The sequence below is a fragment of the Mercenaria mercenaria genome, chromosome 4 (genome assembly GCF_021730395.1).
Source record: "Mercenaria mercenaria strain notata chromosome 4, MADL_Memer_1, whole genome shotgun sequence".
NCBI classification, from domain to species: domain Eukaryota; kingdom Metazoa; phylum Mollusca; class Bivalvia; order Venerida; family Veneridae; genus Mercenaria; species Mercenaria mercenaria.
The window spans coordinates 24,408,510-24,435,232 of NC_069364.1; the positions used below are offsets into that span (position 1 = coordinate 24,408,510).

A 26,723-nucleotide genomic window follows, 5' to 3' on the forward strand; every position below is an offset into this window, starting at 1 on the left:
CAAGGATGCTAATGACCAAGTTTGGTACAAAAAGTGTGGACAGGTGGATAACAGACAGTGAGCGGTCAAAATAGCTCACCCCAAGGACTTCATGCTCAGTTGAGATAAAGACAGAGTGAATATATTTCCCCCAGGTTTTAAACGTGGGAGGGATATTAACAAACACAAATTGCTGTGAAAGCACATTTATTTTATAAAGCAGTTTTTAAAACAAAATATACACTCTTTCACTTGCCAGCAGTCTGTTGTTGGCAAGTTAAAATTAAGAAAGGGCTTTAAAATTAGTACTGCCTAAGGATCTATAAAGCACTGGTTTTGTTATGAAAACATCAGATCACTGGTTAATCAAACAGAACACTTCCTAATCACTGTTTTTTTACAGAACATATAAGCAGCACTTGTTCTTCACAACAGCGAGTACATGTACACATTTGTTTAGGGTTACTGTGAAATCATTAATATTCGTGGGGGACTAATTTTCGTGGATTTCGTGGTTAAGTCAATCCACAAAATTTAATCCCAACGAACAAGTAAAATTCCCATTCAATTTATGTTCAAAAGTTGAAATCCACGAATTCATATCCCCAAGAAATTGCCGTGTTGACCAAAACCACGAGATTTCATGCCCACGAAATTAAATGATTTTACAGTATTATCCTAAAAGTGTAAATTAACAATTACGCGTTTAATTTTTCATAGGTAGTCTGGTATTTTTTGATAGGTTTATTACAAAAACATTGACAAGACATTTTATCACCATGACAGAACTTCAACCCAACAAAATATGGAACGACAATTGATAAAAATTATGTGTTCACTTAAGTTTATTTTTATGGCAATACATTCATATGCAATTGCACAAATATAGCTCTGATTCATCATAAAGCAACCTCAATTATCATTACTTAAAAAGTACTGGTTTATCACAGATAGCACCAATTACATATTTAGGTAATCATGAATAGCATCTCTTAGGCAATAATCATTATGCATAGCACCTATTGGACACTGGCTAATCATGCAGAGCACCTATTAAACATTGGCTAATCATGCGCAACACCTATCTGACACAGGTTTACCATGCATAATACCTGTGAGACACTGGCTTATCATGCATAGCACCTATCAGGCACTGGCTTATCATGAACAGCATCTTTTAAGCACTGATTTATCATGCATAATGCTTATAAAGCATTTACTTACAATTACCTACACCTACCGGACACTCAGCAAACAAGTGCACAGGTAAAACAATTTGCCCACATTGTGCAGGGCCACACTCACATTATGAATGCCAATACCGAAACATCAAAAAATGCGCAAATTGCAACGGTTTACACAGTGCAGCATTCAAAGGGTGTTTGGCATACACAAACTATCTACAAAACATTCACAAGAAAAATGACGCAATCAAAACAGAATATGAGGCCAGAATGAGAAATGCTGGCCTTACATCTGGTCAAACAACACGTGCAAACACACCAACACGAACACTACACAACAATAAAGAATATATACATAAGACCAAGGTTATGGAAATAATCAAAAACATAGCACCTAAGATACAAGGTCAACAAATAAATGACCAGGTACTTGAACAAATGATTGATGAAGCCATATCACAGGGCAATAGCGCACCAGAACAGCAAGAAGAAACACAACCCACGGGGACAGGGAAAACCCCTACCCCACCCACTTCTTCACATACAGGCAATGCACCCAGATACCATAACAGAAGGTTATCTGGACCCCGCCAACACAATAGGTTCAACAGACATGCAAGGCCACATGGTACAATGGGTCGCAGACGCCCTCGTTGGGTACCTCACCACCCCCCACCACCACCCCAGTGGTATGCCGGATATGGTCCCTATTAGGTGACATCAGATCTAAATCCCTGTAAATTAATTAACAATAACCCCATACAATTAATTAATTAATAATGTCCGTTGTAGATTCCAAGACGGCATGTAATCGTAATTTTAATATAATGTCTTGGAACGCCCGGGGGTTTGCAGGGGACAAAAATACAAAGGTCACCGAATTAAACAGCTTCCTTAAGTCATCCACAGATACAATACATGCCGTGTGTATTCAGGAAGCGTTTAGATATGGAAAAAAAAAATAACACCACCAAAGCTTTATGACTATGAAATTGCCACATATCAAAAACGCACAGATCAAGGAGGCGGTACAATAATATATGTCAAACAGGGCATCAAATTCACAGTTGAAAGGTCAATAATTCACAATGAATATGAAATTAACGGCATAACTATATATGGTCACAGCAAAAACATAACAATTTATAATTGTTATGTAGCGTATGAAAAACATAACACCGAAGAACACTATCAAAAAATGTTCTCTAACATACGAAACCACTCAGTAATTCTGGGAGATTTCAACATTAAAAACCCACTCTGGAATCCCCCGGGCGATCCAAGGTGTGACTCGGCCTCTGAGACTATGTTAAATCTATTATCACAGAAAAATCTAGCTGTATTAAATGATGGAAATATAACAAGGCTAAGTGATTTACCAAATCAAAAAGACTCAGCAATAGATTTGGCAATAGTTTCTCATACATTGGCACAATATGCATTCTTTGGAGTTATCAATAATACTTTTGGCAGTGACCATTTTCCAATATTGCTGGGATTAGAATTTTCAATAAAAACAGAGGCGATTCATACCACCCGCAAATATAAGATAGGTAAAGCAGACTGGGACCAATATTATGACTTCGCAATCAGGCATTTCCATTATAACACTGAGGGCAAGACAGTGGATGAAAATCACACACAATTTATAAATGATATCTATAGTATTAGTAAGAAGAGTATACCAATGGTCAAAGGCAAGAACAGTAGGAAAAAGGTTATACCCTGGTGGACTGAGGATTGCGCAAATGCAGTTAAACAAAGGGAGAATGCTAGGAAAAATTATAGCAGAAATAAGAATGATGAAAATATGCAAAAATACAGGTCACTCCGTAATAAGGCTGTAGAGATTATTAAAAAAGCAAAACGCACCAGTCTTGAAAAGTACATAACACAAATAAACCATAAAACAACATCAAAAGAAGTATGGGACGTTGTCAATAAATTTAGAGGCAAATCATCTAGCTCTATTGGTACACTTCTGAACGACAACGATCCGGTGGTTATGGAAAAAGATAAGGCAAATTTTCTGGTGCAACACTATAAGAAAATCAGCAGTAATGACAATTACAGTGCTGAATTTTTGGCAAATAAACAATAAAAAGAGCAAGAATACGATCTCTACAATGAAAATAACACAGCCCCACATGACGATATTGAGTATAATAAACCATTCTCCCTCCTTGAATTAAACATGGCCCTTGATCAATATAATAGTTCTGCCCCAGGCGAAGATGCGATCCATTATGATATGATCAAAAATTTACCAATACATGCCAAAGAAAAACTCTTAAAGCTATATAATCAGTCTTGGAAAGAAGGCTCTACCCCAGAAAGCTGGGGCGAGGCCATTATAGTACCAATACTTAAGCCCAATAAGGAAAAAACAAACCCTGCTTCATACCGCCCCATCTCCCTAACGTCAACCCTCACCAAGGTCATGCAAAGAATGATAAAAACCAAGACTTGAAACTTATATTGAAAATAATAATCTGTTCTCCCCATATCAGTCAGGATGTAGGAAAGCCCATTCGTGCGAAGATCACCTCCTTCGCTTCGAATCAGACTGTAAAGAGGCCCATCGGAAAGGTTATTACCTACTAGGCATATTTTTAAATCTAAGTAATGCATTTGATAGGCATTGGAATAAAGGGTCTCTCTTGAATTTAATATCTCTAGGCATTAAGGGGAGAATGCTTACATGGATCGCTAATTTCCTGGAAGGCAGAAAAATTAAGGTAAAGGTCAATGGCCATTTGTCAGATACAGTAGAACCTGACAATGGCACACCCAAGGGAAGTGTGATTAGTCCACTGATCTTTAATCTCATCATGAACACTCTAAACATGGCTATAGATGCACACAACAAACAGTCCCCTCCCGGTGACCGGACCGAACTTGCCCAATTTGTAGATGATGGAGCCACATGGGTAACATCACCAAACCCACATAGTGTATTACTAAAAGGCCAAAAGGTCCTTGAGGTAATAGAAAAATGGAGTAATGAATGGGGATTCACCATTAACCCTAATAAAACACTAATGCTAATGGTGTGCCGGCAACCATATCTTAAAGTCCTAGCAAAATCGAATAAAGTAACGCCGGAACTTAAATTATGTGGTAAAGCCCTTGAAATAGCACCGACCGCCAAATTCTTAGGAATGTATTTTGATCAATATTTAACGTGGCACCATCATATAAATAATCTAGTTAATAGATGTGAAAAAGATATTAACCTCTTGAGACTAATATCAGGAACAAACTGGGGAGCTAATAAGAAAACTAAACTCATGTTATATAACTCCTTAATTATGAGCAAAATTAATTATGGTAGCACAGCATATGCGTCAGCCTGCAAATCACAGTTAAAAAGGCTAGATGTAATACAAAGTAAGGCCCTAAGAGTAGTCACTGGAGCATATAAAACAACTAATAAAATGGCAGTATTAGTAGAAACGGCCCAGCTACCATTAGATATAACAAGAGAGGTCAATATGCTCAAATATTGGGCCAGATCCAGCCGCCTAGGTGAAAATCTGCCCATAAATAATACAATCAAAGCACTGAAAGAATGCCCCAGTACCATCGAAAGGGTTAGAAACGGTCACACTGGTAGGAAAGAGCTTAGAACCCAGCCGTACACTCGAGAGGTTAATAGGTTACTAGATAAATACCAATTAAGTGAAGTAAATATACAAGAGCCGGTGTTTTCATATAATGCTGGGATCATGGTCACAACCCCCGACTTAAGCCTTAAATGCTTCATTAATAAAACAGAAGATACCACCCAGGCCAAACATATAACAGAAATGCACATAATGAAGCATTATAGGTCACATTACCATATATATACAGACGGTAGCAAAAATCCCAGCGAAAATAAAGCGGGCGCGGCCTTTGTTGTCTTTGATCCCTATAGCAAAGAAATTTGCTCTTCGGCTCTCAAATTAGACCCTAGGGTCTCCATATTCACGTGTGAGGCAACAGCCATCCAACATGCACTGAAATGGATACCCGAAAACATGCCCAGAAACATAGCTATATTTACAGATAGTTTGTCTGTATTACAATCAATAAATACAGGCAGGTCACAATCAAGATCTGATATAATAGTTGACATTATTCATAAAATCAGCCATCTCAGTAAAATAGGTATACGTTTCCCTAATATGGGTCCCGAGTCATGTAGGCATTATGGGAAACGAAAGGGTCGATCAACTAGCAAAGCAAGGGTCCGAAAATGGAGCCCCAAAACAGGTCAAATTAGCAGTATATGAGGTTAATAGCATAATAAAGGCCAAATCAAGGGAGTTTTTTAGACAGAGATGGCTACAACAAGACACAATGCGCTGCGCCTCAGAACATATCCCCAGTAAAATGCAAATTTATAGCACAAACACCGGCCATGATAAGATCATTACCAGACTAAGGCTGGGGCGGAACGGTCTGGGCTGGGAGAACTACTCAGATAAACATCTATGCCCATACTGTACAGAATACGAAACATTCAACCACGTATTCTTTGACATACACAAAGAGTGTGCACGAAATGCAGAACACAGATTGGAACTTGAATGTGGACTCCTGAAACTCGGGTTGGTCTGTATAGACAGAAAAACACTCCTCTTCCCTCCGAAGGAAGTCGAGCAGCAGGTCTACAGCCTCCTAATACATTTCATCACCAAAATAGGTTACTTGAACAGAATATAAACAAAACATAAACATTACATAGGAGGGGCCCGACCTAACAATGAATTTTATAACTTTGGCCTTAATTTAATATCACTAAGTACCAGGGGGTTTGAATCTCTATATGCACCCCGTCTAGGGGTACCATGTAAGGCTTAACGGCACTGGTGCGGTCAATAGAGATAATATAATCTAAGGGGAAACGTGTATAAACATGTTAAAATCCTAAACTTCGTTCAAAAGAGATGGCGTCAATAACCAGGGGGGATGAGCTTGTATATGCACCCCGTCTGGGGGTACCATGTAAGGCTTAACGGCACTGGTGCGGTCAATACAGGCTATATGTCCTCAGGGTGAAAGGCGCTATCTATTAAAGTTGCTAGGGTCGGGCCTCAACTATGAACAGCTAGAAATAAATTCAAGAATAACATAGTAACAGGAGCCGACTGTATATGAAGCATACCAAAATAAGCCCGAAAGAGGTTTTAACACTATAATTTATATTATAGTACTTTACTTTTAGTTGTTAAAATATATATATACATATGTTATTTTTATTGTTTTATATAATAATCAAAAGGCCAAATACTCTTTTAGCAACCAGTATCTTTTAAATTGTTCTAATTTTAAACATATACGTAATTTTAAGCCATGACTAGGCTAATTTTAGACTATGATTTTAAAACTAGGAGACACATCCTTGCAAACACTTTACATTTCGGCAAGGATGGTCACCTGTTTTTACTAAATTAGTTTTAAATATATTTTTATAACTTAATTTTATTAAAAACTTTAGGCAAATAAAAATCAGAAATAAGAGTCTTTGTGTTTCGTCTTTCGGCAAAGGCCGACTCTGATTTTATCAAATTTTATCAAATTTTAGCTAGCTTTTTAATCAACTTTTATTCAATTTTAACTTTTTTATACAAATTCTATAATAACAGTAATAAAATCATGAAATCATAAGCAACCAATATCAAATAAAGCTATAAAAATAATTTAAAGTAATGGTCAGCAATGTATATATGTGATAGGGACCTATGGTGGCATGCATAAGCATGACCCAGTCCGAGAAAGACGCCACCATAGGAAAATCCAGTAGTGATGATGATCCAGAAACATACAGACGTCGACACACAACGGTAAACAAACAACAGGTAAACAGGTAAATTTTAAGTAAAAATTCTTACACGTAATTTAGGCGACGGGTACACAGGATTCGCGTGTAAAACATTTATTAATATATAGTTTATCTTCAAATTTGCAGAATCGCTAAAGAACACATATAGCTACATTGCTAGAGCACTTTTAGCAAGATAATATCATTAAAATAACCAAAATCACTTAGAAACGGTCGAATTTTGATAAAAACAACCGCAAAATTTCATACAGCGCGATCGTAAATATCTGTTACATGCAATATGTAAAGTAACTAATACCGATATAATCATTAAATTCAGACTTTGGACTATAAAGTACAAAAAACAGAACGGAAAAACATTAAAAAATGACAAAATGACAGCATTTTAAAAATATAGTAAAACGGTATCGGTAAAGCACATTGAATGTTTACGAGAATATAAAATAAGCATATTTATCGATATGACACATTTATGCAGTAGGCGTGGCGTGTAATCTATAAATAACCTGTGTACTGTCAACAATCGGACGTATATAAAGGCTATGTTTTAAACGTGTTTTTAAAGTTTTAATGTTTTTAAAGTTTTAATATTAATTAAATAAAGCTTAAGAGTATAGATGTAGTTCATGGTCAGTGGCAGTTTTTCTCAGGCGCTTCAGGAGTGTTAGTAAGGTAGTCGCGGCTCTTACCCTGGATGTCAAAATTTAATAAATTTAAATATATATTTCATAACCTATTTATTATTTCGGAAATTATGACACAGTTTAGGGGGGTATAACATTTAACAAGAGCACCGCCTTGCGGGTGCTGACGCTCATCTGATTTTTTTTGTGTAATAGAAATATTGTCCTACCCATGATTTTCTAAGTCTAAAAAGGGCCATCATTCTTGCAAAAAGCAGGATAGAGTTATGTTTCTTGATGTACAGTGTCCACTTATGATGGTGAAAAACTGTTGCAAGTTTTAAAGCAATAGCTTTGATAGTTTATGAGAAAAGTTGACTTAAACATAATACTCAACCAAGAAAATGATTTTCTAATTCCAAAAGGGGCAATAATTATTGCAAAAATCAGGATGGAGTTATGCTGCTTGCTGTACAGGGTCAGCTTATGATGGTGAACAAGTGTTGCAAGTTTCAAAGCAATAGCTTTGATAGTTTAAGAGAAAAAGTTGACCTAAACATAAAACTTAACCAAGAAATCTGATATTTTCTAAGTCCACAAGGGGCCATAAATCTTGCAAAAAGCAGGATGGAGTTATGTTTCTTGCTGTACAGGGTCAACTTATGATGGTGAACAAGTGTTGCAAGTTTTAAAGCAATAGCTTTGATAGTTTAGGAGAAAAGCTGACCTAAACATAAAACTTAACCAAGAAAACTGATTTGCTAAGTCCAAAAGGGGCAATAAATCTTGCAAAAAGCAAGATGGAGTTATGTTTCTTGCTGTACAGGGTCAGCTTATGATGGTGAACAAGTATTCCAAGTTTCAAAGCAATAGCTTTGACAGTTTGGGAGAAAAGTTGACCTAAACATAAAACTTAACCAAGAAATCTGATATTTTCTAAGTACAAAAGGGGCCATAAATCTTGCAAAAAGCAAGATGGAGTTATGTTTCTTGCTATACAGGGTCAGCTTATGATGGTGAACAAGTATTCCAAGTTTCAAAGCAATAGCTTTGATAGTTTAGGAGAAAAGCTGACCTAAACATAAAACTTAACCAGGCAACGCCGACGCAGACGCCGACGCCGACAACCGCTCAAGTGATGACAATAACTCATCATTTTTTTTCAAAAAATCAGATAACCTAAAAACAATATAATAACAATAAATACTCCAGCCAAAACCCAGACATGTTCAAAAATAACACCCGGGCCTTGAATTAAGGTCCCTTTTTAACTATATCATATGAATCTAATTCTTTGGAATCGATTCAGGCGCCGACCTGTATCTGGCAACGGGTCTCAAAATTCAAATCTCGCTGGGCCTACGATTGATTAGTTAGACTGGAAACAGTCATAACTACGCAGCGCAGCGTAAACAAATAAGAATGAATAAAACAAAACAAAACAAATACCTACACCTACAAGGCACTGGTTTATCATAGATAACACTTGGTAGGTCATTAGGCATCAGCCTGTCAGGTGCAATCCCATCAGAGCATTTAACTGTAACAGTTACAATCACCTGTATAGCATTCAAACACCTAATTTTGGATTATTCTGCATACCTAGAAAGCACAGATTAACAGTAACTTGTACATATAAAAGCAGTTAATTATTAAATATAACAGCTATAAAACACTCTTTTATCCTACATTACATGTACAGTGAATGCATTAAGAACTGGTTTATTACATAAATGTTCAATGCCAGTAAGCACAGATATGTTTTAAATAAAACCATTAAGGGTTTAGTTTATCATGTATAATATTTAAAAAGCACTTTTTGATAAAACACAACACATATAAAGCCTAAAACACCTACATATATATAAATAGAGCTGTTATTGACTGAAATTGTTGTATAAATATAATCAGGTAATCTAACAGATAGAGATAATACATCATTATATCATCTGTTGTATGAAACATATCCATGCATGGTAATTTTCTAGTTAGGATGCCCATTTTGTACATGGTTTGAATGAGCTAAACTTTGTTAAAAAAGTCCAATTTGATTCCTTTCGGTAGCTGCCTCTAAGGAAAAAAATTATTAAATGAATTTTTTGCAACACCTACAAGGCCTAGATTTATTATAATCAACATCTATAAAGCCTAGATTTATTATGTGCAACACATGTTTGTCACAGATTTATTATATGCAAAATTTATACAGCACAAGGAGAGCCAAAAAAGAAAAAACAACAAAAAAACAGCTGCCAAATTTACCTACTATCAGGTATCTATTTTCCGGGCCCCTTAATAGAATATGTCTCATTTCTAAATATAACTTTAGTGGTGTCACTGGGAAAACAACACACTGAGAACGTTTTTGACATGCCAACTAATACCGTGTTCAGACTACGTTTTTAATCCTACATTAACTTGGGTTTATTTTTTAAACTCCTTTGCATCCACACTATATGTGGTGTAAAACGTGAATTTTGTAAAGGTCAAGTGGTTTCTGTAATGTAGCATTAAAACTACCTCGGGAGGTGGTTTTAATACTACATTAAAAAGTAACACTGCATTATTTTACAAATGTGAATGCAAATGTGGGTTATAACTGGTTTTACAATCCCAAATCCACAGATCTTACCTTCTGGAGGAAGATTACCATGTGTTTCTCTTTTGTATCAAACAACTGATGCTGTGGATTGCAAAAGTAATTGGATTGTTGATGAAACAAAAACATTAAATTGCGATATGGAGTCATGCTGACGCTCAAAATGGACAATAGATGGAGTGAACAGTAGGGCTGTAACGAGTATCCGAGTACTCGGATATCCACGAGTTTGACCAAAAGTTCGAGTACGGATATTCGTCGTTGTCAAGATCGTTGGATCGCGATCTTTTTCATTGATACATGCAATTTGTAAAATTCTATCAAGAAAACTAAATTAAAGCCAAATTAAACGTCTTTAATGAAGTTTCTTGCACATCTAAGACGATTGCGCATTGTCAGATTCTAAACCGGATGTAAACAAATGTATTAGGTAGAGATAACATTGGTCTTATTTTCGAACTAAAATTATCTATCAAAACAGTGAATAAACATTTATCATTTAAGTAACTAAATTCAATAACAAGAGGGCCATGAAGGCCCTGTATCGCTCACCTGACCATTAAGATTAACATTCTGACCAAGTTTCATTAAGATATGGTAATAAATGTGGCCTCTAAAGTGTTAACTAGCCATTCCTTTGATTTGACCCCGTGACCTAGTTTTTGACCCGATATGACCCAGATTCGAACTTGACCTAAAGATCATCAAGTTTAACATTCTGACTAAGTTTCATGAATATACAGTCATAAATGTGGCCTCTAGAGTGTTAACAAGGTTTTCCTTTGATATGACCTAGTGACCTAGTTTTTGACCCCAACTGACCCAGATTTAAACTTGACCTAAAGATCATCAAGATTAACATTCTGACAAAGTTTCATTAAGATATGATCATAAATGTGGCCTCTAAAGTGTTAACTAGCTTTTCCTTTGATTTGACCTGGTGACCTAGTTTTTGACCCGACATGACCCAGATTCAAACTTGCCCTAAAGATCATCAAGTTTAACATTCTGACTAAGTTTCATGAAGATACAGTCATAAATATGGCCTCTACAGTGTTAACAACCTTTTCCTTTGATCTGACCTAGTGACCTAGTTTTTGACCCCACCTGACCCAGATTTAAACTTGACCTTAAGATCATCAAGATTAACATTCTGACCAAGTTTCATTATGATATGGTCATAAATGTGGCCTCTACAGTGTAAACTAGCTTTTCCTTTGATTTGACCTGATGACCTAGTTTTTGATCCTACATGATCTAGATTCAAACTGGACCTTAAGATCATCAAGATTAACATTCTGGTCAAGTTTCATTAAGATTGGGCCAAAATTGTGACCTCTAGAGTGTTAACAAGCTTTTCCTTTGATTTGACCTGGTTACCTAGTTTTTGACCCCAGATGACCCAATATCGAACTCGTCCAAGATTTTATTGAGGGTAACATTCTGACCAAGTTTCATTAAGATCGGGCCAAAAATGTGACCTCTAGAGTGTTAACAAGCTTTTCCTTTGATTTGACCTGATGACCTAGTTTTTGATCCCAGATGACCCAATATCGAACTCGTCCAAGATTTTATTGAGGGTAACATTCTGACCAAGTTTCATTAAGATTGGGCCAAAAATGTGACCTCTAGAGTGTTAACAAGCTTTTCCTTTGATTTGACCTGATGACCTAGTTTTTGATCCCAGATGACCCAATATCGAACTCGTCCAAGATTTTATTGAGGGTAACATTCTGACCAAGTTTCATTAAGATTGGGCCAAAAATGTGACCTCTAGACTGTTAACAGTCAAATTGTTGACGACGGACGGACGGACGGACGACGGACACAGGGCGATCACTAAAGCTCACCTTTGAGCACTTTGTGCTCAGGTGAGCTAAAAAGTTAAGATTAAAAATTTCTGTCCAACAAATAAAATTTTCTTATCAAAAAATGCGGAACTGTTACTAAATATTGTGATAATTAATGACCGACGTCATATCGTTCATCTGCAAGAATGGCCGAACATACAGAAGTCCACCTGCGAAACCTGACTTTAATTAATGAGCAAAACATTAAACATAGGTCAAAACTATTAAACTGAGCACTATGAGAACTGCAAAACTTAGATTCCATAAAGAAAACAGTACAAAAATAACAGGGTTGCATTTTTGTATCCTTATAAGTTGTTGCTTTTGATCCGTGGTTCGATCTGTGAATCGTCAGTCCCAACTCGCGGATCGGATCGGATCGCCACTTGTCTGACGATCCACAGCCCTAATGAACAGAAATTTTTAGATGAACACAGAAGTTTAAACATTGATGACCCCTTCTTGTTTCTGTTAGCCTCAATTCTTTGTTACCTTTTTTTGCTTATTGCAAGATATTTGTTAACTTCCAACATTGCATGTATATATTTAAACTACATTTCTTTGCCTAGTGTGGACTAGATTATATTTTGATGGGTTTTGAATGTCAAATACCAATTATAGCCAATTAGTGCCTGATAAAAATAAAACCGATCTGCTAGTGTGAACATGGTATTAGACATATTTATACAGATGTGTAAAATATTGCCAAAAACCTGCTATTTAGTGTCAAGTTTATCACACCAACTAGAGTATAGTTTTTTCTGAGGGTTCTTGGTAAAGTCTGGGAAGCAATACTGCCCTCTGTGCAGAAATTTTTTAGCACTAAATGCTGTTCAGTCTTATCATAAAATGACATTAAAAAATTACTGAAAGCAACAGACAACAGTGTCTTAACAAATGTAAAATACACTGATATGTAACAATAATAACTACAGCAATAACTCATTAACTATAGTGCTATTAATACCCCCTAATACTGCTCTATAAGAAGTAATGCCCAACATAATAGTGCTGCCTCACTTAAATATCACATCGTAGACATGTGATATGATATGCCACCAGGTCACATTACACTGACACCAGGCTTACCAGTCTTAGTACTATCCTCTTAATGCCGAGTGCAAAGCAAGGAAGATACTAGTACCATTATGATGTGATCAGGGAGCAAACCCATAACTTCCCTCACTCAAAGCCAGCACTCTACAACTAGGCTACAGAGGCAGTTTTGTGAGGATAGTGGTAGAGGCACCCCTCATATTCATCAATCCCAGAAAAAAGGAAGTCATGCACATCTACACACCTCAGGGATTACATGTATTAAATTCCATCAGAATCCTATTCTAATTGTTGAAGTAGTTCACTTCACAAACCTGAGGGGGATGGAGGCCTTGCCTTTGTCCATCCCGGAAAGAAAGAGGACATGCATATCTACACATCATGGTGACCATGTGTATGAAGTTTCATTTTTATCCGTTTAAAGATGTTAGTTTGTTCCTTAACCATTTTGCAGAATGGGGATAGGGCTTTGGGCCTCCTTTCTTGGTCCATCCCAGAAAACTATGCCAAGCACTTTATACACTTCAGGGCTTAAGCTACGATAAGATTTTAGGGAGAAGTCACTTCTCCCTCTGCTAAGATTAGGGTGAAATGGGAAGATTTTAGGGAAACGTGGAAAGATTTTCGCGCCATGACATGCAAGTCAAAAAAGGAACCAAATATTTTTATAACTATTTCTATTATTTCCTGTCTTTGTTTAAGTCTATCAATTTAAAGTAAATAACAAATTCACCAAAAATATCAGTGATTCTGTTTTCTTATCCTTGTAAATCTAATTTTTTATTCTTGTGAATCTAATGTGATTAAACTGCAAATTAAGGGTTTTTTCACTCTTGCCTAAAGACTGTCCAAACCAAAAAAACCCTTTAAATATAAATATTATTAAAAAAAGATAACTCCATATCAGCAAAAAATAAATCAAGCTTCTAGACTCCCAGTCCTAATGCACTAAAAACATGAAAACCCATAAAAGCATTTCACAGTCCCTCTGTATTATGCTGGTCTTGAATTACATACATGTCAACAGCCGTCACATCACTATGACATCACACAAAATACAGTCTGATCTGCTAGTGTCGGCAGACATTAAAAGAAAAAGTTGTCAAACAGGTTTAATACAGTTTCAGAAGGCAGGTGTCAAAAATCTGTATAAATTTCAAGTTATTTTAGTTACAGAAAGTGTTAGTTATAATGTTATGTTTCTAAAGTCTGGGTTTTGAAAAATACGAGTAAAATTACGTAGATTTAAGAACATTATTTAAGGTAACTAAGATACTATTTAAAGGTCAAAGGAGAATGTATAAAATAGTGTAATACAAATTCCCACTGCTTTGTTATCAACAATCAGTTTACAAAAACAAGTGTCAAAGACCATAATGGTCTTCGCACTTCTTGGTATCTGAAGTAGGCGGAGCTTAAATTTTGCCACTGTGTATTCGAGTCAAGTGTCAACAGGCCAATACCAGATAATTGCAGGAGTGTGAATAAAAAATCAGGCAACTTGAATTCCGCTTTGATGTTAGATTAAAGCGAAGCTGGGAGCTACTAAGCGACTACTTCGCTATAGTCACCACTTAGCTAAAGCCCTGTACACTTAAAGTTGGATTTATGTATGACATTTCATTAAAATCCTTTTCTCCACAACCTTTTTTGCAGGGGACTGATTGTCCACATGACGAAATGACCAACTCCACAACCATAATATGACTCCTATGTACCCTCTTAACTTCACTCTGAGGGATAAATTTATTCAAACATTCTGCATCTTTCACAGTTTCTCTTTGATGTTTTCAATCTGTGATGCTAACCTGCTGTAATGCAAAGCATCTTTCTTCTTCTCCAAAGACTCTAGTATTTCAGCTGTCATTTTGTACAACTCGTGTTCTAACTCCAGCATCTTGTTTGAGTCAAGAAATAACTCGCTTATTACACTAGCTTTATCACAAATGTTTTGACTAGAATGTGTAACGTCTTTGGAACTACTTTCAGAAGTACCTGCTGTTCTGTCATGTGACTCTATATGTGAACTATTTTCTAAAGTAGCGCTTAAACTTGGGTCCATTTTTTGTCTCTTTCTATCTGGTTCATGACTGTTTGTTAAATCTTTCATTTTCTGCTGTAGTCGAAATTTACGATAACCTGTAATACTGTCAATGGCCCTGAAGTTATAAAATAAAACAAAAATATGAACATTTAACACACATTAATGCTACAGGAAACATCAAATAAGATATAAACTGAATAGGATATCATTCACTGAAAACTAGCCTTTAGAACTGTCATTATTCTTAATACAGCCTTAAAGAATATGTCATGTAGACCTCCATTTCATGGTGACCATGTGTATTAACATGACTACTATATAGCCCCCTTCAAGTATCTTGTGCACAGGCATAAAAAAAAAAGATTAAAGTTTAACACAACATAAAGTGAAACCTTACCGTTGAAGGCATACCAGGCTTCCAGAGTTATCTCCCATTTTGACAAGTGCTGCTGCTTTGTACTTCAATGCAATCACATCCATGTCACCAAAATGTTCTTCGTCCGACTGACTCTGACTCAGTTCATTCAGTTTTCGTTTTCCTGTCACAGTCTGGCTGTTGCTTGGATGTCCTTGACTTTGTGATAATAGACTTTGGTCCAGTGTTTGTGAGAGCAATGAAGACTCGTTTAAAGATGATATATTGTTGTGATAACACAAAAGTACATGATCACAGAGAGTTATACATTCCTCATACTTTCTTGACTTGAGAAGAGCTTCTATGGCTTCATGATGAACTTGTAGCAATGGTGGGATAGACAGAGTACCCTGTTTCAACAAAATTGATAAGCAAATGATATTAAGCATAAAGGCAAATGCCTGTCAAATAGAAATATGTTGATTTAAAATGTCTATCATTTTGAAGAAGGGCCTGTTCTGCAGTGCCCTTGTTTGTCAGAATGAGTCCAACACCAGATTTCAGTTTTGTTACAACATCAAGTGAACCTGTGTATTGTTCCTGCATTTTGTAACAGTACTACCTTGACAAGAAACGTATGACCTAATAAATTTGTGGGACAAGAAGAAAGGTTTCAAATGCATTGTCTTCTGTAACAGTAAGTATCCAGGTATATAATTCAGAAACATTGGATAGGTAAATGAACAATGTGCACAATTGAAATTCTAACCATGTAAATGCTTAAAACCAACTTCCTCTACAATAACCTTACCCTGCTAAATTTCTTTAATGAATTTATCCATCTTTCAATTTGGAAAGTACATTAACTCTTAATAGGGGTGCATTCCAAAAATATACTGAATGAAGGGCAGACTAAACACACATTGCCACTTGAATATCTAAATAATGAAATGGCAGCAATTTTGGGCGCAGTGACAACATCATTATTTCCTTTCATATAAAGTCATTACTAAATTATGGTATTTTTTACCCTTTTATCAGCCTTCCAGGATTTGAGATAGTCAAGAAGAGAAACATATTTCTCAGCTGCTACATCATACCTACAAACATAGAAACAACAATTGCAACAGTTTTAATTTGTCTTCAGTTTTAAAAAATTTGATTCTTTTCTTTTCAAAGCTGATTACAACAGCCATGATATAACTTCCCTTTAAATTTCCCGATAAACCCCGATGGAAAATCTACCGCTCGAAGAATTGTAACAGCATCTTGATCCGTTGGTTATACAGAATTTATTCTGCTGATATTCTACTGTTATAAAAATGCAGTCTAAAACTACATTTTCAGACGGTTAAATCCTTAATAGATTTAGAAAAGAGAATGCTCACATCTGGAAATAAGAGAACTTTTTTCAGGACAAAACGCTGTACAAAATACATAATTCCTTTCTACTAATTAACTATAATTTTGATACCTGCTGTAATACTACATGAACTGTCAAAGTCATACAACGATAAAATTGACAAATTTTGCTCCATCTTGGCCAATACAACATAATTTTCTATGTCCATGTCACATTTAGTTAACACGACTGGTAAATCACCTAAGCTGCAACTTCTGAGTGGCCAACTCGGCCAATATTAGGATCTGTTTTTGGCAGAAAAACTGACACCATCTTGGTCTCCTTTTTATACAAAAATCATCAACACCTTAATAACCTTACCGATATTATTTCATAAATTTTAAAAATGTTTATGATAAATCATTTAGCGTATTAAACCTCTTCAGGCTCTTGTTTTTCTTGGGTTTAACGTCACACCGACTCAATTATAGGTCATATGGCAACTTTGCAGTTGTTTGCAGTGGATGAAAACCCTGGTCCCCTCATTATTTCATCACAGGCAGGAACCTGGGTAGAACCATCAACCTTCTATCAGCCAGCTTGATGATTTCCTAAAGAATTCTATGCCCAAAATGAGGCTCAAACCAACATCAGATAGGGGCAAGGAATATGGAGTCAGCGACCTTACCCACTCGGCTACAGAGGACCTCATTCAGACTTTTAGCCATATTTTGAAGATTACGATATTGAGGCAAATACCTCTGAAACATAAAAGTACCTGTTCAACTGTAGTGATCTATTAGAAAGTGAATACAGGGCTTTCACGTAAGATATGTCTTCATCCTCTGTGCTTAGCAAACAAATAAGGTCAATACCTTCGTAATGAACCATCTGTACTTCTCTCATTTCAAGAGCCTGTGGAACAGAGAGCAATAACTGCCATACTGCAAACATTATAACCTATTTATTCAATAAATGTAGATAGAGGCTATTTGCTTGTTTCAGTGTACATGTATAATTATCGAAATAGTTTTCACCAAGAGAACATCTGATGCAGTATTTTTGTGAGTTGGCATAGCCATGAAAGAAAACTCAGCAACTTGTGTGTACATGTGAAAGATATTTGATCTCACATGTAAAAACAACAAGTTTTATTTCTTTTTCATGTTTTTCAATGGTTCTAACCAAATTTTTGTATATTAGATATATTTCGCCAGGTGAAAAGTACTTTTGATGTCTTTCAATAAGAATTTATCAGATATATTTTATTCAAATCTTCAATAATTAACTCAAAAACATGCAGTATGAATGAATATCTTCAATACAAAAAATCTCAAAAGAACAAAAGTATATATTACATGTATTTTGCAAGAGGAATTCCTCGCAAATACTAATATAAATGTGAAAAAGAAAGTGTTCAATTAGAATAATTATCAATAAACAATTGATTGTAACCACACATTTCTATCATGCCTTTATATTCAGGGTTTTACTTCATCTGATGTAGAATATTTTTGATAAAATGTTTTTTTAACTGTTTTATTTTAATCTTTAGTCTGCTGGCGGCAAATGATTCTGCCTTTGCGACCGGTGCAAACCAAGATCAGCCTGCACATCCATGCAGGCTGATCATGGCCTGCACTGTCTGCTATTCAGTGAACTTTCAGTGAACAACCCTTCAAATAATAAATGATATTGCCCAAACTGAATGATGGTCCAGTCCATTTTAGAAATTTAGCAGGGTAGAGGTTAAGTGTGTAATCATTATGTCAATGATCTGATTTCATAGTACTGTTCTCATGTAAACTTCTGTGCGACTTCAAACTTGTGAATTTTATCATTTGCAAAAGCCATGACTACAGCTCATATGACATCAATACTTATCAATTCCAGGAAGCAGACTTAATAGTGTTTCAAATCTATGCTTGAAACTAAGTATAAATCAAATTGTTAAAAGTCAACCACTTATTTCGGCAGATTTTCAGTGCCATGATAAACCACTCTCCCATTCATAAAGCACCTTGAATTATTCATTAACTCTTATCATGCTGGACATCACTGATTCTGCCTTTGCAACCAGTGCAAATCATGATCAGCCTGCACATCCATGCAGTCTAATCATGATCTGCACTGTTCGCCAATCAGTCAGTATCTTTTTGGTAAGCACCCCTTTTCACAGTTAATGGTTTTGTCCGCATTGAAAGATGGACAAGTTCATTATAGAAAAGCAGAGTAAGGGTTAAAGGGTAAAAAAATACCTATGCCAAATATACTGCCAGTAACTTTGAATTCATTTCCTTTAATAAAGTGATATGTACGAGAGAAACTTAAAATTAACCCTTACAGTGACTAATAAATTCAAGCACTCCAGTTCCATATCCTCGTCTTCCTGGTTCCTGTACTGTAAAGATGTGTTGAACAAGGGAACCAGGTAACTGAAATCTGCACACAGGGCCTCCTTGAACATCTGTATAGATAACTGACACTTCTCCTGAAATCAATATAACTTCATAAATTTCTTACAAGACTGGACAGTATTTCCCACTGTTTAAACATGTACTGGAAAAATCTTACATCCCAGGGTGGCAGACCATCCCATGGTTTAGGATGTCTCTCAAACCCTAAATTGTTATGTCAAATAAACTCATAAATTGGCAAGAAACAGTTACAGGTCGTATTATGACTTTCCAGCTTTTGATGGTGCAAGTTGACCCTAAGGGTCCCTCCAAGCATTATTTCATCATTTGTGTGCACATGGGTAGAACCACTAACGTTTTATGATCCAGCTGGAAGGATTCCTCATGAGAAGAATTCTACACACCAAGTGAGGTTTAAAACCCACATCAATGACTGGAAACTGAAAGCCATTGACTGTAACCACTTGAGTACAGATACTTTATGGGGAAAAAAATAAAACTAATACAAATTTATACATCTATACAAGAACAGATATCTGTGAACAGTGGTAACTTACAAGTTTATCAAAACATTTTCCTATGAGGTTGTAGATCCTTGCTTTCAGTCTTTGTGTGAGTGATTCTCCAGACCTCAGCACCTCCATCAGACAACATATACTCTCTGTGCATCTACCACTTTTCAACAAGCAAAATCCTGATGAAAAATTCATAAAAAATACATTTTCTAGGCAAAAAAATTACATAACAACAAATACTCGAGTTAAAACGAAAATCTTAAATAATAACTGAAATGATAATTTCAGCATCTGAGTCTAGAGATAGGTCAAAACGCTAAAATCTGAGACCAATCCCAGAATGCATTCTCAGTCTCTCAACAGCCGACTTCAGTATTAAGCCCAGAATAAACTACTTAGATTTTGGAGAATGAAACTTGTCTCAAACCTTAACCTTAAACCCTGGTCTCCCTAACAGCACAGAAAACTACTACTGAATTTAACAAGAGGCCCAAGTTGGCCTAAATCATTCACCTGAAAAAGAACTTGACCATCTGAACTTGCTTCTGACCAAGTTTTGTAAACATTGTTTATTTTAATAAGCTGCTCATTAAAAGTTGTCTATCATTTTTACTATGTTTTGCTAAAACAACCCAAAAGTAAGTAACCATTAGAACAAACTACACGATAAGAAATTGTAAAAATCTTCTTTCTATTCTTATCTCTGTTGCTGCCCCTAAACAGGGCCAAGTGGAACCATTATGATGATGCTACAGACCAAGTCTGATGAAGATGCATAACTGCTCATGAGGAGAAACCATCAAAAGATTTTTCTATTTTTAAATATGATGGCCAAGGGGTCAAGTTGTACCACTTGAAAAACAAGAGGGCCATGATTGCCCTTTATCGCTCACCTGTTATCATTGCACTTGAGGACAAGAAGGTCCTCAGAAAAAATATCTAAGTCCAAAGGACAGGAACAACAAAGGGAAGGAATTTAACCAAAAAGAAAAAAAAATCTTACAAGGTATAGATATGTTAAAATACACCTAAAAATTGGAGGTACCATCCATGTTGTACCACAGAAAGCTGGTCTCGTATTTTCCCTACGGCCAATAATAAAAAAGTTACTAAAATAAGCTATTTATAGTAACGTAAAAGGGAAGTAATTAAAAACAAGAGCACCGCCTTGCGGGTGCTGACGCTCATCTGATTTTTTTTTGTGTAATAGAAATATTGTCCTACCCATGATTTTCTAAGTCTAAAAAGGGCCATCATTCTTGCAAAAAGCAGGATAGAGTTATGTTTCTTGATGTTCAGTGTCCACTTATGATGGTGAAAAACTGTTGCAAGTTTTAAAGCAATAGCTTTGATAGTTTATGAGAAAAGTTGACTTAAACATAATACTCAACCAAGAAAATGATTTTCTAAGTCCAAAAGGGGCAATAATTATTGCAAAAAGCAGGATGGAGTTATGTTGCTTGCTGTACAGGGTCAGCTTATGATGGTGAACAAGTGTTGCAAGTTTCAAAGCAATAGCTTTGATAGTTTAAGAGAAAAAGTTGACCTAAACATAAAACTTAACCAAGAAATCTGACATTTTCTAAGTCCAAAAAGGGCCATAAATCTTGCAAAAAGCAGGATGGAGTTATGTCTCTTGCTGTACAGGGTCAACTTATGATGGTGAACAAGTGTTGCAAGTTTTAAAGCAATAGCTTTGACAGTTTAGGAGAAAAGCTGACCTAAACATAAAACTTAACCAAGAAAACTGATTTTCTAAGTCCAAAAGGGGCAATAATTCTTGCAAAAAGCAAGATGGAGTTATGTTTCTTGATGTACAGGGTTGCTTATGATGGTGAACAAGTATTCCAAGTTTCAAAGCAATAGCTTTGATAGTTTAGGAGAAAAGTTGACCTAAAACATAAAACTTAACCAAGAAATCTGATATTTTCTAAGTACAAAAGGGGCAATAAATCTTGCAAAAATCAAGATGGAGTTATGTTTCTTGCTATACAGGGTCAGCTTATGATGGTGAACAAGTATTCCAAGTTTCAAAGCAATAGCTTTGATAGTTTAGGAGAAAAGCTGACCTAAACATAAAACTTAACCAGGCAACGCCGACGCCGACGCCGACGCCGACAACCGCTCAAGTGATGACAATAACTCATCATTTTTTTTCAAAAAATCAGATGAGCTAAAAATAAATAAATATTGTAAGTGGACAAAAGAAGGATCTGCCAAATAAATCTGTTGACATAAATGAAATTTCAGATCAGTATCTTCATAAGTTATGGAGATATAACAATTTAAATTTGAAATAAAGGGAGGTAATTTGACATAAAATCAGTCCATAGTTATCTACCCTGATTGTCTCTGTCCAACTAATAACAATAATGAAATTTCAAATAAGTCCTGTAAGTACTTACTGATATAAATCCATTTTGATTACAATCAGGGGAGATAATCAGATATAAAATAACTCTGGAACATATGATTGGATCTGATTTGTCATGGAATCCAAGATTTATTGTTGCTGAAGATATTTTGGAAGTTTGTATCAAATAAAACCATAAATGAAGTCTCAATATGGCTGCAAAAGCCAAAATAGCCAATTTTGGACCTTTCAGGGGCCATAACTCTGGAACCCATAATGGAATCTGGCCAGTTCAAGACAGGAACCAAGATCTTATGGTGATACAAGTTGTGTGCCAGTTTGGTAAAATTCAAATCATAAATAAAGCTGCTATTGTGCAGACAAGGTCAAAATAGCTAATTTTGGCCCTTTCAGGGGCCATAACTCTGGAACCCATAATGGGATCTGGCCAGTTCAAGAAAGGAACCGTGATCTTATGGTGATACAAGTTGTGTGCAAGTTTGGTTTAAATAAAATCATAAATGAAACCACTATCGTGCAGACAAGAAATTGTTGACGGACGGACGCACGGACATACGACGGACGACGGGTGATCACAAAAGCTCACCTTGTCACTATGTGACAGGTGAGCTAAAAAAAAGCTGATAGAGCTCTATGCCAGGATTTAACTGACCATGTTTGGTGTAAGTCTGACCAGTAGTTTCAGAGGAAAAGATGTAAAAACAAAACTGATGACACACCAACGATGGACTATCCATCTACTAATACACCAGAACTTAGTTCAGGGCAAGCTAAAACATTTATACTAACCAGACAGGAATTGTGCAACATCTTTAATCTGGCTTGTGTTGATGCCTTCCAAAGTCGTGAAAGCTTCTTCCCAAGACTGAGTTCTACACAAACATATCCCCATCAAGAAAGATGTGACATCCATAATGTGATCCCTGTGTACAAGTGTTAGTTGGGAATGCTCCATTTTCATCGGAAGGCAGAAGGTTTGTTGTCTGTGAGCATCTGTGTCATATATACCTCTAGGAACGTTCTTTACTCTGTCCAAAAGCTTGTAAGTCATGCTGCCATCTTCATTCATTATTCCTCTTACAGACAGGATCACAATGCACTGGCACACATGAATAAACAGCGACTCCTTTCCTACAAAAAAAAAGATGTAAGTTGTAGTCCCATTATGCTCTCAAGCTAAGTATTAAAAAATATTCTCCAAAAAAAAGTTCTTAGTTATCATGGGAAATAACTGATTTTACAAATTAGACATATATATGTGATGTACATGTACATTTAAATTTATGGAAACTACACAGTATAGTTGTCATATGTATACAGAGAGGAAATGAAATAATCCAGGTTTGAACTCTTTGTTATAACTTAATTTCCTATGCACAGAATTCAGTTTCGGCCAAACCACTATTTCATATTCATGGGAATACAAATTCAGAGCAATATATTTCTACTGTTTCTTCAGGTGCTGTGATAAGTTTTAGTTTTACTATTGCTATGGATAATTGTACAAAACAACCACATAGAGGATATTTGTTTGTGTAAGACTGAAATCCGAGTGAAAATGTAAATTATGGTGTTCAAGAGTGAAATATATTTCGATCTTACACTGAAACAAACAAATTTTCTATTTATTCTATGTATTTTTAATGGTTTTAACCAAATTATATCCAGCAGAAAAACTGCAAATAGTTCTATTGATTTTTGTTACACTTTGTTATGATAGAATGTATATATTTATGATCCTGTTAGTATTTCTACAAATCTGTATCTTTACTGAAGTATAGTTTGCATGGAATTTTTTGTTATTCATAATTCATATTCTTTCACATTCAAGTGTAGTTCCATACCAGTGAAAAATGAAAATGATTTTTCACTGTTTGAAACAGTGAAAATATCAATTTTATTTCACTGATAAATTTCAGTATTTCACCTAGGAGCATAAAATAAATATTCATATACCAATTCCAAACTGCAGTTTCTCTAAAACATCATCAAACAAGGCAAAACAAGCTGTTTTTGTATCTCTGTATTGTAGTATGTCTCCCTTTCTTTTCTGCAGGGACATCAGTCTACAAACTGAAAAACAGTAACAGTAAGTCTTACATACATGGTACACATAATTATATTCATAACACATACACGTATAATTTAACATGCTTTCCAGTAACATCAGATTCAGAAGAACATAAAAATGTCAGCAGAAAAAATCCACATGAAAAAACTGCAAGCCATCTTAAGTTGGTAAACCTCCACATGTTCTTCATTACAATATCAAAACCTTCAAAACAAACCTAACTTAGAAATATAGCAAAATTCCTTTACCCAAAATCAACTTGATTTTTGAAGCTTGAGAACATTAAATATTACAAAGCAGAATTTTGCGTGCTAGGCTGAAAACAGCCAAATATCTAGCAGTTTCCAGACATAAGTAACAGTAGTTATCAAATGTTATGCCATTCAGATAAATACATATTAAACAGCAAATATTACCAAAAGAGAAGAAAAGGAACTATCTACCTCTTGTAAAAGTTTTATAAACTTGACAGTAAATGCCTGCTTCCTGTGTCCACGTCTCTGTGTTACAGTAAGCCTCAGTATAACAGTATATGTAGTTGTACAAGGCACTCAACTCTACAAGCAATACATCTTCTCTAGCAGGAACACCTAATGAAAACAAAATGAGGCGCACCATGAGAAAATCATCATGCAATTGCGACCAGCATGGATCCAGACCAGCCTGCGCTTCCACACATCAGCGCAGTCTGGTCAGGATCCATACTGTTCGCTAACGGCTTCTCTAACTGCAATAGGGTTTGAAAGCAAACAGTATAAACTGTGACCAGACTGCACAGATGTGCAGGCTGGTCTGGATCCATGCTGGTCACAAATGCAATATGTTGGTTTTCTCATGGTGCGGCTCAATTATATATAAGCCTCGGAGTAATTTTGGCTAATAATACATCACAACAAATATATATAATGTACAAAGATAAAAATTAGGAATTTTGAAAAATAATCTGTGAAGAAAAACTTACAACAAATGTCAAGTACATCTAAAATGGCGCAATCTTACATATGTTTGACATAGCTTGAGCATGAATAGTTTAAATACTGTCATCTTTTAAAGTTGTAAATTTTCTACATAAAAAGTAATTTGACCAAGATGATATCTTTTTGATCTGATTGGTTTGGTCCCACCACTAATACTATTGATATAAATTTTTGTGAGTGAAGCACATGGAAAAATTTGACTAAAATAGCGGATCAAATATAATGTGCTCACCAAATTGTGAGATTGGGGCCTGGAAGAGTGTGTGCCCCCTGCCTTTTTGATCTGCCCTTGATTAATACTTACTAGAGCATCTTTTCAGGATATCAACAAATTCTTTGCAGTAGGTCTTCCTTGTCTCTTCATGCTGCTCCTGTATATAGATAGTTGTAACTTTTGTTACTGGCAAACTGAGCAGTTGAATAATCAATTCTCAAAATATCACATCTACATACATTTATATAAATGGTCAAATGTATGTTTCAATTGTGTGTTTACTGAACAATGGGAAGAAACATAATTCTATAAAGACATAAACCTAATTCTAGTACCATTAGCGATGCTCAAATCATCACAACAATATTATGTTGATGTCACGTAGACGTGATATTTAGCGCCATAAATGCATCGAGAAATAGCACTAAAATACTTTACTTAACAGCATGTTTAAAACGAAATATCACATTGCACATCTGCATTGATTAATTTACACACACACTGAGCTGGTTAGTCGCTTTTTAGAATATATTTGCCATCATTTTCACTATAACTGAACTCTTCCACAAGACGTATTACCATTTCTTGTCGTAGTGTGTATAAACAAAGGAGCGTGATGACCTACCATTTGGCGCCATGCATGCGCGAAGAAACAGTTTTATCATATTTGATCTAAATTTTCACAATAAAAGACATACCGTACATATCAAGAATCAGAATAATTTATAGCAAAATTTTGCTACAAATTATTTCTTAAATAAAACTTCTATACATATTACAGAAACTAACCTTTTTAGGCAACAAGATCAGTTCAGAAGAATGTTCAATAAATTACTCCTTTGTTAAACAGTCATCTTATCTAAAGCTGACATTACGGCCATTTCCCTTGTCTAGCTGCTGAAGACAGGTTCGACTGCATATAAAAATCTAAATACCGTATATTCCCTTATAAACACCCCAGTGTGTAACATTTTGAAAAAGTTGGGGGTGCTTATTAAGGCTTTAAAACATGTTCTTTTTACATTTTTTAGAAATATAAACTACCCATTACAAATGCAACTTAAAATGAAGGAACCATACTCATTATTACTGCTTGTATTCACATGACCAAAATCAATATTTTCTTTTTTATGAAAATAGACTTTGGGGCATGGCATTAATTAGAGAATATATGGTATGCAAAATTGTTATACGATGGCTGCTTCTCATTCCAGTACTCAATACAAAATTTACATAAGTTAGTGACGGTAATTATATTTGAATACTTCATAGGTCTTTCATTATTCAGGTATT

General features: G+C 35.5%; 2 protein-coding genes across 2 annotated transcripts in view; one reads left to right on the forward strand and one right to left on the reverse strand.

The window, feature by feature from the left end:
• Nucleotides 1–175: 175 nt before the first annotated feature.
• LOC123552751 (uncharacterized) overlaps nt 176–26,723 on the reverse strand; it is a 36,138-nt gene continuing 9,590 nt past the window's right edge. The window contains exons 3-13 of the mRNA XM_053540773.1: nt 25,521–25,587; nt 24,683–24,829; nt 24,125–24,241; nt 22,958–23,299; nt 19,837–19,973; nt 19,207–19,353; nt 17,641–17,777; nt 16,551–16,620; nt 15,563–15,930; nt 9,066–15,280; nt 176–1,209 (exon numbers count right to left, since the gene is read on the reverse strand). Coding sequence (XP_053396748.1) covers nt 14,890–15,280; nt 15,563–15,930; nt 16,551–16,620; nt 17,641–17,777; nt 19,207–19,353; nt 19,837–19,973; nt 22,958–23,299; nt 24,125–24,241; nt 24,683–24,829; nt 25,521–25,587 — 1,923 coding nt within the window. The 3' untranslated portion in view covers nt 176–1,209; nt 9,066–14,889. The remainder of the gene's footprint in view (nt 1,210–9,065; nt 15,281–15,562; nt 15,931–16,550; nt 16,621–17,640; nt 17,778–19,206; nt 19,354–19,836; nt 19,974–22,957; nt 23,300–24,124; nt 24,242–24,682; nt 24,830–25,520; nt 25,588–26,723) is intronic.
• On the forward strand, nt 3,857–5,440 carry LOC128556576 (uncharacterized). The gene has a single exon (XM_053542089.1). The coding sequence runs from the start codon at nt 3,857–3,859 to the stop codon at nt 5,438–5,440; it is 1,584 nt and encodes a 527-aa protein (XP_053398064.1).

Bases quoted from the DNA above. Each gene is read 5' to 3' on its own strand.
- LOC128556576 (XM_053542089.1), top strand. From the start codon at position 3,857: ATGCTTACATGGATCGCTAATTTCCTGGAAGGCAGAAAAATTAAGGTA.